General features: G+C 41.3%; 2 protein-coding genes across 7 annotated transcripts in view; one reads left to right on the top strand and one right to left on the bottom strand.

Annotated features, from left to right (window-relative positions):
- Window positions 1-14,182, top strand: part of LOC112558847 (gastrin/cholecystokinin type B receptor-like) — a 42,204-nt gene that overhangs the window by 20,983 nt on the left and 7,039 nt on the right. For 2 of the 6 annotated variants that reach the window (XM_025229559.1, XM_025229560.1), the window contains exons 3-4: window positions 936-1,106; window positions 1,359-5,084. In XM_025229559.1, the coding sequence (XP_025085344.1) occupies window positions 936-1,106; window positions 1,359-2,210 (1,023 nt within the window). In that variant the 3' untranslated portion in view covers window positions 2,211-5,084. Of the gene's footprint in view, window positions 1-935; window positions 1,107-1,358; window positions 5,085-12,258; window positions 12,403-12,543; window positions 12,714-13,078; window positions 13,172-13,559; window positions 13,654-14,182 lie in introns of those variants that run through there. The other 4 variants (XM_025229557.1, XM_025229556.1, XM_025229555.1 and 1 more) reach the window with 4 other exon arrangements.
- Window positions 5,299-12,064, bottom strand: LOC112558849 (sarcalumenin-like). The gene is given in 8 exon segments (XM_025229561.1): window positions 5,299-6,728; window positions 8,820-9,029; window positions 9,423-9,514; window positions 9,517-9,546; window positions 9,882-9,998; window positions 10,844-10,954; window positions 11,474-11,557; window positions 11,925-12,064. Coding segments are annotated over 8 exon segments (1,413 nt in total). The 5' UTR covers window positions 12,016-12,064; the 3' UTR covers window positions 5,299-6,050.

Below are 14,182 nucleotides of genomic sequence, written 5' to 3'. Positions count from 1 at the left end.
CTGTCAAGAAGACATACAGCTCCTTGGGTGGCACGAGGCGAGGCCGTGACTTGTGATTGGCCAGCTTCCGGATAGCTTTTTCTGATTTCTCCTGGGAACGAGAGTGGCCTATGTGGCTTGAGGAAAAGGAGTGTAGGATGGAGGGAAAAAACCCGATTTGGATTTGGCCCACAAATACGTTCGCTGACGTCACTCGTCTGTTGAAGCATCCCTCCCTCTTGTTTCTCATCTACATTTTTGTTTGTCTCTGCCTCATTTCCCTTTTCTCTCACCCTCCTTATTCCTCTGACTTCCCACCATTTTTTGTGTGTATCCTTCTACCATCCCGAGTAAACGTTTTCTTTATACTGACAGCGAGCTTCCAGAAATAACTCTCCAACTCAGAATCGGAATGATCAATAAGGAAAACCTATTTTCCATTTCTGTTTGATTGATCAGATATAATCTTGTGATCAGACTGAGAAACTTTACAATACATATGCCTGTGGTTCGGTGAATGAAATCTTGTTATAACTTTGTTCCTGTTGGTTTATATTGAATTCGACGGTTGTGTGCAGTCTGTTTCTGGAGTGGTCGTGCTGTAAGTTATTACCTCCAGTTAAAATTAATGATCTCCAGATTTTGCCTATCTAGAGATGCTAAAAAAAAAAACTCCGCTTTCTGGTTTCATGCGAGAAAATATCGAGCTTTCTGCCAGGTCTAAAAACGCATTATATTCGAAAAGGGAATATTCACACAATATTGCAGATGACATTTCCAATGCAAATACGTTCTCTTCTGAGGAACCTCCACATTGACTATGCAGTTCCTAACAATTTCGAGGCTGAACAAGTCGCACACAAAACATGTGTCCACAGCGTGCATTGAACCAACAACCTGTCACATTGTGCACGTGCACGCATTCCTTTAATGGCCGTGCGTTTGCTCTTTGGCAGATGATGTGCCGGTTGACAGCCTCGGTGATCACCTTCTTCTCGGTGGGCTCCGCCATGTCAGTAGCGGCCATCGCTCTCGACAGGTACCTGGCAATCCTGCACTGTCTGCGCTACTCCACCTGGCCTCGCTGGCGCTACGTCGGCTTCGTGCTGCTCGCCATCTGGGTACAGGTATGTGACCTTTCCACTACAGAGACAGGTAGCTGACCTTTGCGCTATGACCCTTGCCCTACAGATAGAGGTCATTTACCTTTACCGTATCAAATTTCTTTCATTCTCTCTCTACCCATCGGATTCAGATTCCACACATTTCATCGGATTTGCGATGCAATCTGTCCTCCCATTGGCTGATTGATTCCACTTAGTTTGTGATCTGTCCTCCCATTGGCTAACCGTGTGCTCCTCGTTGCTTATTGTCCTCAGGCCTTGCTCTTCGGCGTGACCGTGACGACGGATGCGGTGCAGGTGGGCTTCGTGCTCGTGCAACACATCTGCGACGTGCAGCCAGCGCCGTCCATGGGTTACCTGTGGGTCAAGGCCATCGTCACCTTTCCTCGTGCCGGTCAGCGTGCTGACCTACGCTTACGCTCGCATCGTGTGGGTGGCGCGCCTTCACTCGCGCAAGATCGACGTCGTCTCGCTCCACTCGCGCCGGGGCTCCGAGGACTCGCGACGACCGGAAGTCAGCACCAACGGGGCGGTGGCGGCCGGCGCCATGTTCTCCGTGCGTCGCCTGTCGGTCCTGAGCCTGCCCTCCCAGACGGAGGGTGGCAAGCAGCGGTTCCACGTCAGCGGCGACCTGGAGCTTCTGGGTGCCACCTCCCCGAGCGCTGCTGCCGCTGCTTCAGTGCCGGACGCTATCCCCCCGCCGCAGAGCATGCTGTGCATCTCTTTCAGGCTCGTCCTGCTCATCGTCGTTTTCTTCGTCTGCTGCGGATGCCGCGCATGCGCCGTGTTGTACGAAGCGGTGGCTGCACGACTTGCCGCTGGCGAGCGCCCGGACCACGTCAAACTTTCCCTCGTTCACGTGGCGGGTGGCGCATCCAGCTGGAACTACGTCATGACCAGCCAGCCATCCCACGCCGCCACGGACTACAACTACGTGATCGTGCCGGACACCGTGGCGACGGCGTCGCAGTGGCTGCTGTTGCTGAACAGCATGCTGAACCCTTTCCTCTACGCCATCATGAGCCAGCGCTTCCGATTCTTCGCCTGCAGCCTCTTCTGCCGACGATTGGGCGGCGGCGGCCATTACAGCGCGCAGACCAACGGTAACATCTTTAACGTCTCGCTCTACTCCGCCTTCCTCAGGAACCTGCAGGCGCCGGCCTCCCGCCGCAGCTCCGTGGACAGCTGCGACTGCGTGCACCAGCTGCACTACCTCCGCCACTCATCGCACGACGGTCAGCAACGGCGATCGGAGGGCGACGCCGACAGCCGGACATCACGCAGCCTGGCAGCATCCAGGTCCTTCTCGTCCTTGTCTTCCAGAGAACAATCAGAACCCCCAGCCCAGGCCCAATTCCTACAAGTTCCCTCCGTGTTTGTGAACACCGGAGTCAAAGAACTTACCCCCCTGGGAGGTGCCTACCTCGGGGGTGGGCATGACTCTGAACAGCCGCAGCTACAGTGCTCCTGTGTGCGCACTCGGGGTACCGTGTTCTCACGGCTTCCGCGAGGCAGCGACCTCCAGCACCCCGAGACGAGCTGGTAGTATGCCCGGCTCGCCCGATGACGACTTTTATTACAGCCGGAACAATAAGGCTAGAATAAGAATAGTGTTGGACCTAGTGTAAATCCGTTCCTCGCTCTTCCTCCACCCCACCCCATCCTTTATCCCCCAAAATGACTTCATCCTGCTATTGTTGTTAAAATCATTTTTAGGCATTCTTCATCGACTCGGACATTTGAGCTGTTCAGCTGGAGCTGGATAGTAGCTGTTTAGTTTTTCCGGCACCCGGATTTGATGTAGTTACATAGATATTGGCCTTTCACCCCTTCATTCTGCATGTTCTGGACGAACAAGTTATGAAATAAAATTTTATCACGTTGTTAAGAGAAAACCCAAAACATTGTGTCACTGAGACAGGAAAGCTTTTAGCAATAGCAATGATCATGGACAGCTGATTTGATACCCTAACCCTTAAAAAAAATCTTTTGACCCTGTTGCACTGATATTCCGAGTGTTGCTGTCGTAGTCTTCGGCGTTCTGGTCTTCCATCTTCACCCACTTCATCATCAGCTAACAGGACACATCAAAAGTGACCTCGCAATCAGCACACTCTGCTCTGTTGTTGACAAATTCAAATCTCCTTTTTTTGAAAAAAAAAAAAGCTAATGTTTGGTGGACAGTTGTTAATGACGATGGCTTTTGTGGCATCTCCAGTGTCCTTTTCTCTTTTAGGGTTTGCTTCTGTTTGTTCATTAAGTGGGCAGTCGCTTGAAACGGCATTTATAACGAAGGCGAAATCGATAGAAGAAATCATCGTGGAAAAATCTAGAACAAATTAGCTTCTTTTTTTTTAGTAACTGTTCACGCAATATTTGTAACGGTTCTCCGGTGAATGTCTCCCATGGTAACCCGGTCTTCCTCATGCAGCAAGTGTTTCACTGGTGCTCACTGTGAGAACACGACTAAATAATGTTACCGCTTCAAGTTCCGAGTACAATAGATATATATATATTCTCTAAATGTTTATGATGCGTGCGTGCGTGCGTGCGTGCGTGTGTTGTTATTTAGCGCTTGTGTCATGGGGATGAAAGGTGCTTAAAACACATTGGGTCGTGCGTGTGACTATAGTCATCAAGCAGCCTTTGGTCAATGCTCGTTAATAACGGTTACAATTACGTCATAAATCGCTAGTATTTGATGACTTCACAGCTGTAAATTTGTATCCCCCGAAATGACAGAACCTAATTCCAGTTCCCAAGTCCCGTGACAAAAGGGCAAACAAGTTTTCGATACGCGTGGAAATCGAAAGAAAATAAGTGGAATGGAAAAAAAAAAAACAAAAACGAGCCAAGACATGTTGGGTGCGTGGAATGCATTGAAAGTTACTCGAGGGCACGAACGATTATCTTGCTGTACGTCTGCTAGCTGCTGACATCGGCCGTCTGGCACATTCTGCAAGTTTTCAATAAAACGACCAAAAATCCATCTATCACTTTACTCGGGAACTGAGCAGCCAAATGATTCCAGTCTCAAGATGTGAACACCAGCCAGTTGGACGCCCGTGCAAAGCAGCAAACCTCCTCCACTTGACCCATGTCTAAAAATAGATACCTGACCATAGGGTTGGGCTGGGGAAGGAAAGGCAGCCGGTTCGACTCTTGGCTCAGCTCTGTGGCGTTGTGCTGGGGATGGACAGGCAGCGAGGGAAGAAGATCGGGAGCATCTAAAGACCACAAGGCTGTGGTGGTTACCTTTGTTATCACCGTCCACCGCTGTCACATCTCCATGCATTTTCATTGCAGTACAGCTCTGCTCAGCTGGTCGTTCATCTACTTTGTAATATTCTGTGATCCTCCCAGGTTCTAGCTCAAAAGCTGAAACTCTGCAACAAACTGTAGACTGTTGTTAGACTGTTGTTATAACAATTTATCTCCACAGAAGCACTGTCTTCACAGACAGTAAACATCCGGGGTGTTGTGCTGTTAGGTGCAGGGCAGATCTTGCCTCGGGGCGTATTCTGGAGGTGACACTTGTGTGCAGGGTTGGCCGGTTTCCATCAACCCTCGCAAGGTGCAATCGGCTTTATGTGGAAGCACTTTCTCTCAAGCCCACCAACCAACCAGCCGAGTGTAATGCTGCTAATATCTTCTGATTGACTGGTTTGTTTACTGGACAGTCCTTCACACAGTTGCTCTTTCTACCATAGAGAAGAGAGTGGTAAAGGTTAGGGAGGGGGTACAGCGACCACCTTTGTGAACACGTGTCACTTTCTGTGTGCACCTTTTAACCTTATTAACACCCAAGTTATCTGTTTATCACCTCTCTGATTTATTACGATGCAAAAAATCCATTGCACAAACCGTAAATTTAAAAAAAAAATCATTTGAAAACGCTTGCTAAAAGGAAGAGCTTAATCACTGAGCCATTTTTGAATGAATGTTTATTTGAGTTTTCTCCAGAATAAAACCAAAATAATATCTTGCGTGTTGTCTACTCCTTCAACTTGTTTGCTTGTGTACTTGTTTGTTTGTGTTCTCTTCCTGCACATTTGTGGCTCCGTTGGGTGTGTGCTGCTTTTTTGTGAGAAGGGGACTGACAACTTAAGAACTAAATCGACCAGGACAATATAGCCCTAGTTCTACAGAAACTCGACCATATCAACCACACCAAAAAGACAAATACGCTACGACAGACTTGGAAACATATATAATTAGGCTATAATTCCAATAGTAGATACGCTTGATTGGTACTAATCAGGAGACGAAGTAATTGATGCTACAACGTACAATAGTACTGCATAATAAATAAATTTAAAATATAGTCTGCAATTTGGTTAAATTTTTGTTACCCAGTATTTTGCAAATTGCAGAAAATAATATGAAAAAGAACAAGTAGTACTATCTTTTTTATTGCACCGAAGGGTTTATGCATGTACCTTTTGTGGCTTTTACATATTTACTATCTACCTGCAAATCAAGTAAGTAAACAGTTTCAGTGTGTATAGGATCCACATCAGTAACACCTACATCATAACAATCTGATTGAAGGAAACCTTTCACACGGAGACTGACAATCAATCATAGTCTAACCTTAACAAGCCTTTAAAATATAAATCTCAACAGAAATGTAAGAACTATTAGCACTTCCACACATAGACTAGTATGACATGCAAAATCCTTTAGCTCAATGAATAAATATTGCAAATTTAAAACGAAATACGTGTAAAATAAAAATTTAGGTGAGCAAATAATGAGGCAAAACTGTAATCTGCACAGAGTATAAATTAAACGGACAAATAAGTCACTTCTAAGATAAGAAAGCAATTAACATACATCTTCTCTCTCAAGACTAGTACAGATAAAACTTGTCAAAAATGTACTCTGGTAAGAGCAAAATATTTACTTTGAACTACTATAACTAGCATTCTCTAGAGAACAAACATGTCAACACTGCCCTGAGTCTTTTTTACAATACCCCTGCGCTGTGTTTGCCGTTTTGAGCTTATGTAAAAGATTTGGCAAGTCTACATTAATTGCACTATTAAGAAGATCCATATTATCCTCCCAAAAGGTCCAACGAGAAAACAGGGCAGAAAAGTCCTCTAGGGGATTGACAGAGAAGAAATGCGCATAGGTACTAGGTGTTGGTAAATCATGCTCACTAACACCAGACTGTTGCTGCAGTTTACTAAAGACAGAATGCTTTGCGGGTGCTTGCAAAATCTCTGCCCATAATTTATCATTGTCACCAATCAAAGACTTCTTAGACTTGAAAACTTGGCGGTATGTGTCAACTGCATAGGCATGTAAGCGAACAAGGAATGCATGCCGTCTAGCTGCAGCGATCTTATTCTCCAGGTGGAAGTTAATAGTTCGCTCCAAATCTTTCAGAAGCCCTTGTTCTTCGTCATGAAACAAAGAGTGCATTGTTCCTGGTCTAAAGGGAGATGACCATAGTGATACTACATACACACGAGGTGGTTCCACCTCATTTACAAGCGGTGCTAAGGCCCAGAAGAGCGCACCATACACGCGCATCAGCTCTTGTGGAGACACTGTGTCTGCTTTGTTGAGAATCAGGCGAAGTTTTCCTTCATGTCCCTTCAGCTGGTTGAACAGAGTCTGACAAAAAAAGGGAAAGAAAACGATAACATGAAGCACTAAAGACGGAGAAATAAAATTCTGATAGTAAATTACATTTCTTTGGAAACTAATCAAATGATATAACCATAAAGGGTTAGCTAGCTCATCAAGTTGTCTCCCTGACAAACAGTGAACTAGCACGAGCCTGGCTTGCAGGGTGCTCCACCGGTCAGGTGAGCAACAGCCTTCTGACCATGAATGTAATACAATTAAGTTCGTGCTCTGACATCTATAAAGGCAAAACCAATTTAACAGTTTTTTTTAAACCCAAATAGCGGGGAGGTCAATAGGTCCTTCGACACCATGTCATCTGGTAAGTCTCGAAGAAAGAGAATTTACTCTCAAAATTGTATTTCTTCTTTGACTGTACCAGATGACATGACCATAAGAAAATAAAGATCAGGAGGAGGAAAGTAAAAACAATCCACCCGTGTTAGTCAAACAGTGGCATGTTGCACTGTCGAGATCGGTTCCAGGTGCGCCAGAGAAGCAGTGTGCGCAGGAAAGTTTCTTAAACATAACCGACGGAATGCGCGACTAGTCACAATCGCCCCATGTCGTGGGCGCGCGCATGGAGTAACCGGCATGCTTGTGGAGAACGACTGACATAAGCATCTTTCATCACCGCTTTGATCCAGGGCGACAGAGTTTGAGATGACTTCGATTCACAATCGGCCATGAGAGGCAGGAAGAGCTGAGCTCGGTTCCGTCTAATTAGCCGTGAGCGCGGCAGGTAAATGCGGAGGATAGGGATCGGATCCCTGCAGGCGACCTGGATCGTGTCGTCCAGAGACTGGCAAGAATCGGACCACAAGGGGTTGCTATGGCACATCGCTAAGGAGACCAGATACGTCCTCTGCCACAGAAAATCGTCATCTTGGAACTGCAGGAAATCAGAGTCGGCTGACAGTGCATGAAGCTCAGAGACCCTTGCTGCAATGACTAAGGCCAACGGCGCCAGAGACAGATCGAGGCTCTAACCTTAGAGCCAGTGAACAGCACTGTAAACATAAAAACTGCTGTATTGACTTTTCCTTTGTTTGTATTGCTATCAGAGGGCTGTTACTCAACCAGTGAAACACTCTACACACCAGACTCTTCCCAGCTCAGTATCAGGGAGGCAACTTTAGATGGTTAAAGAGCTAGTTTAACCCTTTATCTCCTATAGTCATATCTTCTTGAAAAGTCATATCAAAGAAAAAACAATTAGGGAACATTTGATTTTTCATGTATCAGATGCAATCAAAAGGCATATAGCATCCGCAAAAGCATAGATACAAGAACCAGACTGAAATAAGTTTTTTTTTCCTTTTTGGCAACTCCCAGGATAACTTCAAACTAAAAATAATTTTAAAAGAAATAATAAAAGAATTTTTGTCTTTTTCTGAATTCCCTTTTAAATATGCATGACATGGCCTTCAAAACATTCAAAAGTTAGAAGAACTTTTATATCTACACCTATTTCAGACCAATGTCCCAGAATACCTGAGCAATCAGGCTTTTTTTTCCAAAAAAAAATATTAAGAAAAGGCAACATCACATATCTTACTTTTTATACACTTGTCAACAAACAGCCAAGTAAAGAAATACCAAGCACTAAATTACAGGACATGCTTTGGTCTCAAGGCTAGAAATATTTTGTCTAACATAATGGCATAAAAGTATTCCAGATTATAAAATAAAAACGAATGTTCAAAACTTTTCTAAATGTTGTGCAGACTCTGGCTTCTGTTTTGTTTTAATTTAAAAAAATGCTAGCTACGGACCTTTCTTCCCAACAGTAACTGTAAAATCCCATGCTCAATTCATCTCATTTTCTTTTTGTCAACATTTGAACATTTTTTCAGAAGATGAAAACCTTTGAAAAGAAAAAAGCTATAGCCACTTTGAAAGTGTTTGCACTAGAAACAACTACCAACTCAGCCTCGTCTTCTAACATTAATCCAACTGCTAGAAAAGCTAGTACCTCTGCTTGTGTGTGTATATATCTCTGTACATAAAAAAAAACTTAACACCCATAAAAAAATAAACACAGAAGATAAAGGATACATTCTGTGAAAATTTGATTACCTCTAGCTCCGAGCCCATATCCAGTTTAGATGGGTCAAAGACAAGGAAGACCAGCTGAGCCCTCTCAATAAACCACTGGCACACCTCATTGAATGGATAGCCCCGTTCTTGCTGCTTCTTGTTCTCAATAATACCTGGGGTGTCCACTAATGTAACTTTCTCAAGAAGTTTTGATGGAATCTCTGTACCTTGAAACCGTTCCAGGAATTTCTGAATTTCAAATGAAATGCAAATTTTTAAGTACGTATGTTCAAAAAAGTGTGCTAGTGATAAACTCATCCAAATGTAAAAGATTTGTTTCCCAGTAAGGTTCATCTATTAATATGCCATGTTACATCATTGGACTCACTTGACAAAAATAAGTTACACAAAAGGCTACACAAAATACATCTTCTTGTTTACTGTAAATGGCCTTTTATAAAACTTATAAGGCCAATCCCATGTTCGCTGTGAAATATATTAGATGGACAATAACAGAAGCCCTGATTTATATGAGTTTGAAATCACCTTTTCTGAGAAACAGATATGTATGAATATGAAAATCCATTGCTAGGGTATTTTTTTCCTTTATTTTCTGTTATAAAAATGTTTTATTGTTCTTACCAGACCAAATTTTTGAAGGCCACCATAGTTTCTGTTCTTGTCAGCAACTAGCTGAATACCTTGAATGACACGGTACTCAGGCCCATGTGTTAAACTGAAAAATCACTGGTAGTTGGCTCTGCACCTTAAATGGATTTAATCAGCACTTTAAAAAAATCTGCAGGTAAACTCTTCCCAATGCTTAAAGCAGGAAGAATTCAAGCCTCGATATTAACCAAACAGATACTGTTAGAAAATATAGCATGATGTAGCATGTTACTTCACACATGCTATTTCCTGTCACAGTTCTCAGGTTTGTGAGGACCAAAAAAAAAATTAAAATAAAGAACATCTTAATGAAGTAAAAGCTGATTCCATGTCATCAAACTGAAGAACTATAAGCAATAAAGTAACTTCAATGAAAAGTGAAAAGAAAAAGTATTAGCTTTAAAAAAAAATAAAAAAATCCGACGTTCTTACCAGTGTTCAGCTTTTCAGGGCTGCCTTCAATGCCCAGAAAGTAGTTTATCATGGTTGACTTTCCAGTGCTCCATGGACCAAGGAAGACAATCATAGGCTTGGCAAAAATGTCACCCTCTGAACAAAACAAATTGCTCTTAAATGCTTTCAAAAGGATTTTTCTCTGAATAATGTATAACAAACTTTTGCTTTTTTGTGTAACTCAAGGCAAAGGTCCCACATCTTAGTGACTATATAGGCAGTAAATTGTAAACAGAATCACTAACTTTAAGGGCAGGACATATGGAATGCTAAGCCCAAGTCCCTTCTTTCCTTACCTCTCCCGATAAATCATGAATCCATTGCAGCTAGGTGAAGAAGGGGCGAGGATTTTAATGAAAAACCTGACTGAGCCTGTGACCTTAAATAAACAAGGGACAGTTGGTGGTGCAAAGGCTAAAATGCCTGTCTCCATGACAGTAAGAATATGGTATCACATGTCCATGTATCATGCATCTTGGCTCTGACACACATCGCTGTGGATGCGACACCCATTTACAGAGCTGACCGTTGGTGGTTAGCTCTGGTTTTTTCGACCCTCTTTGAGTTGATATAAATATATACAAATGTGTACAAGTGTGTGCATTCCTGTTTGTGTGTGGATACATGTTTGAAGGTTCACTTGATGCCTACTCTGCACTTGTGCACCTTTGTGTGTCTGTAAGTATGTAAAGAAAGCAGCTTTGGTGCAGGGGACGGGATGATATATAAACACACTGTATTATTATTATTATTATTAAATTCTTTTGAATCAAAGAAAAAGTTTTTCATAGATCTGTTCCTTTTTTTATTAAGTCAATTAACCTACAGGACTTTCATCAATCTACTGCAATATAAACAGCTCCTTTAAAAAATAAGCAGGTACAGTGAATTTTATCCTAATAGTGCGAAACTCAGGACAGTAAGCAAAAATTTAAGCTGACCTGAAAAAGCACCCCAGTTTAGGTCTGAAAAGTGGTATATATCAGCCAGAGGTTTGATTTTCTCTAGGTAAATCTGCTGAAGGTTTTCCTGTGCTTCCTTTATAGATTGTGCTGGAAAAGAACTGGAAAACTTCGGTGGCTTGCATTTACTTCCTTTTCTAAATCGAAAAAGAGATTGATAATTTTAAAATATAATCACTTACAATATATTTAGAGAGAAGAATACAAATAATGGTCACCATCAGATATGGATGTAAAAGTCTCAATACACCAGGATGTAAAGCTTAAGCCATTTTCAGAAACTAAACACCCATTCAAAAACACATTTATGCATTGTACAAAGTGCTTAAAACCATTTTACTATTTAGAAAAAAAACTAACATATGCATAAATTTATGCAAAATGTATCTAAACATCACTGCCTTAGGTACTGAAAATTAATGATTTTTTAAACACACACACATTTTGGGGTGAAGGTAGCCTAGTTGCTGAACATTCCACATCTTACCATCACTGCAATAAATCTTAAAACTAAAGTGAAGATTACAGAGTGAGAGAGCAGACTGTAGGCAGACGCCTATCTGTAAGACACACATACAGTGAGAGTCATAGGGGTAATTTTTAACCAACCTTCCTGAGGGCTGACATTCTGTTTGAGAATGCGCTGAATGCCACTTTGTTTTGATTTTTCCACATCTACACTGTTTTCATGCCCTAAAAAGAATTAACTTATTACATTTCCAATGTTATTTTAAAACACGCCAAGTAAAAATCTACATTGATTATTGTCACTTTAAAGTTTAAAACAAAGAGGAAAAAGCATATTCACATTTTCTTTCCTAAAACTGCTCGATGTATATACATATTAAATGTCTAAGCCCATTAATAATGACCGTTTAATCCCTAAAATTCTTAGCATTAACAGAAGGCAATGATAAATGTCAATAGCTTCACGTATTGATCATAATACTAATAGAAGAAAGTGAAAGTAGAAAAAGTTACTTTATAAACAATAAAGCAATGAGACTTTCACAAAGCCACAGATCATTATTGATTTAAGTGCCACCGTGATCACACTTACCTTGATTGTTGGGTGTGCAAGTTGTTTTATCGATAATAATGATGGTGAAAATTATCCACAGACAAAAACGGAAGGGGTCAGTCACAGCCATCCTAATTATTCTTAAAGTACAACTTCATCAATCGGAGTTAATTTACACATCTCCTCTAAATACATAATGTACAAATTTTTAAAAATTGTGTTTGTTTTGTAGCGGCAAGATAGACAATCTGTGGGTTAAACCAAGGTGAAACCAGAGACACATATTCCTTGTCCTCTGGTCAAACCTCTGGGTCTGGCTGCGTTGCTCGGGCGCAGCTGGTCCCCTGCTAATCCGGCCTAAACACCAACTATCGTCTCCTCGGGTGGATTAAGCTAGCGACCACGTCACAGCCAGCCGTAACCGGAAGTGGCATTAACGCCCTTTGGAGAACTTGTTTACATTAGCGACCATAGGTATGTATGTGTGCACAGACTGCTATACTCTATGATGAAGTGTGTGTGTGGTTTCTTTTTGTTATGAGCACATCTCATATGCTACATCTATAAAACAGTCTAATTGACTTACAATGCTTATATAGTACATTTATAGCGAGAGGAAATAATAATGTGCCCAGATCATGATTTGTGCTTTTTTCAGAATAGATTCAAGAGATGGTAGGAAAAATCCACCCCGATCATGAGGAGCTCAAAGTCGATGTTTTGATTAAGAAATCACAAGGGAAAAGCTTTGTCACGTTTGAAGGCTACCAAGAACGAGTTTTTGTACTGGATAAAGAATGTCTTACATACTATGAAGGGAATCTTCAGGTATTAGTTTAAAGCTTTTCATTTCCTTTTACAGCCATAGAAAATTAAAGTTCAATGAACAGCTCAGAAAGTGGAAAAGTTTGATTGGCCCAAAATTGGCCAAATCTTGCATTGCTGGGATTTTTCTTGAAACTTCTTTTTGTTTAGGGCTTTGAGGGTTTATAAAGATTTAGAAAAAACATTTTTGCACCTTTGATCCTTTTTGATGTATATCAAAGAAAAAAACCGAAAATGATCTTTTAGCTATATATATATGTTTGTATGAGGCATCATACAGAAATATATTTGGATCATTTGATCATTTATACCGCCTATTTATGGCAATATAGAATTCATTTTATAAAAATGTTTTGTGGTTTTAACAGCAGCGAGGACCAGAGAAAGGTCGAATATATTTATGCAATGTTCAGTGTGTGGAAGCAGCAAACGATAAGGACAACTCAATGAATGTGTTTCAGGTGAGTCAGGTGACTTGCCCATATTACACAGATAAGATATAAATGCTGCCTAAATTAGATTTATAACAATAGGTCTACATTTAACTTCATGTAATTATTTTTTATTGTTTTTCAAGATTAGACTATTTTAACTTTAAGTTAATGTCAACATGCTTGTATAAACTTATGATAATACCACTGAGAGAACAGATAAACCAACAAATGAAATTTTTTTTAAAAATTCATTTTTGCACAACCCATATAATTTTGAGCACACTGTAACACTGTGTCAATCAATTTACACAAAATGGGATGAGAAAACTTAAGGGACTAAACGGAGATAATAATGATAACAGAAGCAGCGGGGTAGGCGTTTTACAGATTTACCCTTTAGTGCACCATGTTGCAGGTGGCTTATGAGAATGAAGGTGTGCCTCTGATTCTCTATGCATTTACCACAACCCAGGCTCAGCGAGATGATTGGATTCAGGCTGTCAAAGCAGGTATGAAGTTCACAGTATGTAAGGTCAGATTGTGCTGTTAGATTATGGATGTTTACGTGTAAATGTTCCTTGTGCATACAGATTTTAAAATATGTTTTTTAGGGTATTACTTTAATATCAAACTCTTTAATGTTGGTCAAGTGGCCGAAAATATCGGGTTTGTCTAATAGTGTGTTCTGTCCATAAACAAAAGGACATGCTTGAAGATTTTAAATGTGTATTCACACATAGACAATAGAGGCATGACCAGTGAAGAAATTTCAAAGAGACTTTTACAGATTTATTTGCTGCAAATCAAATGTTGTGACCAGAGCTCTGGAAGATACAGAGATAAATTTGTCAGATGAAGTACGTAGAGAGATGAAGTATTATATTTCAACAAATGATTGAGCAAACATGCTCACCCCAACCCTTAAGCAGTTCAAGTGAGATCTTAAAAACATACTTGTTCTGCTGACCAGATGTCTTATTAATACATGTGTTGTGATGGAGAAAAATGTTTGGTATACAGCTGAATGTAGACAGTGCA

Source organism: Pomacea canaliculata, linkage group LG3, assembly GCF_003073045.1.
Source record: "Pomacea canaliculata isolate SZHN2017 linkage group LG3, ASM307304v1, whole genome shotgun sequence".
Lineage (NCBI taxonomy): Eukaryota > Metazoa > Mollusca > Gastropoda > Architaenioglossa > Ampullariidae > Pomacea > Pomacea canaliculata.
Note: the sequence above shows the minus strand (reverse complement) of the source record. Positions and strands in the feature narration are given on the sequence as shown.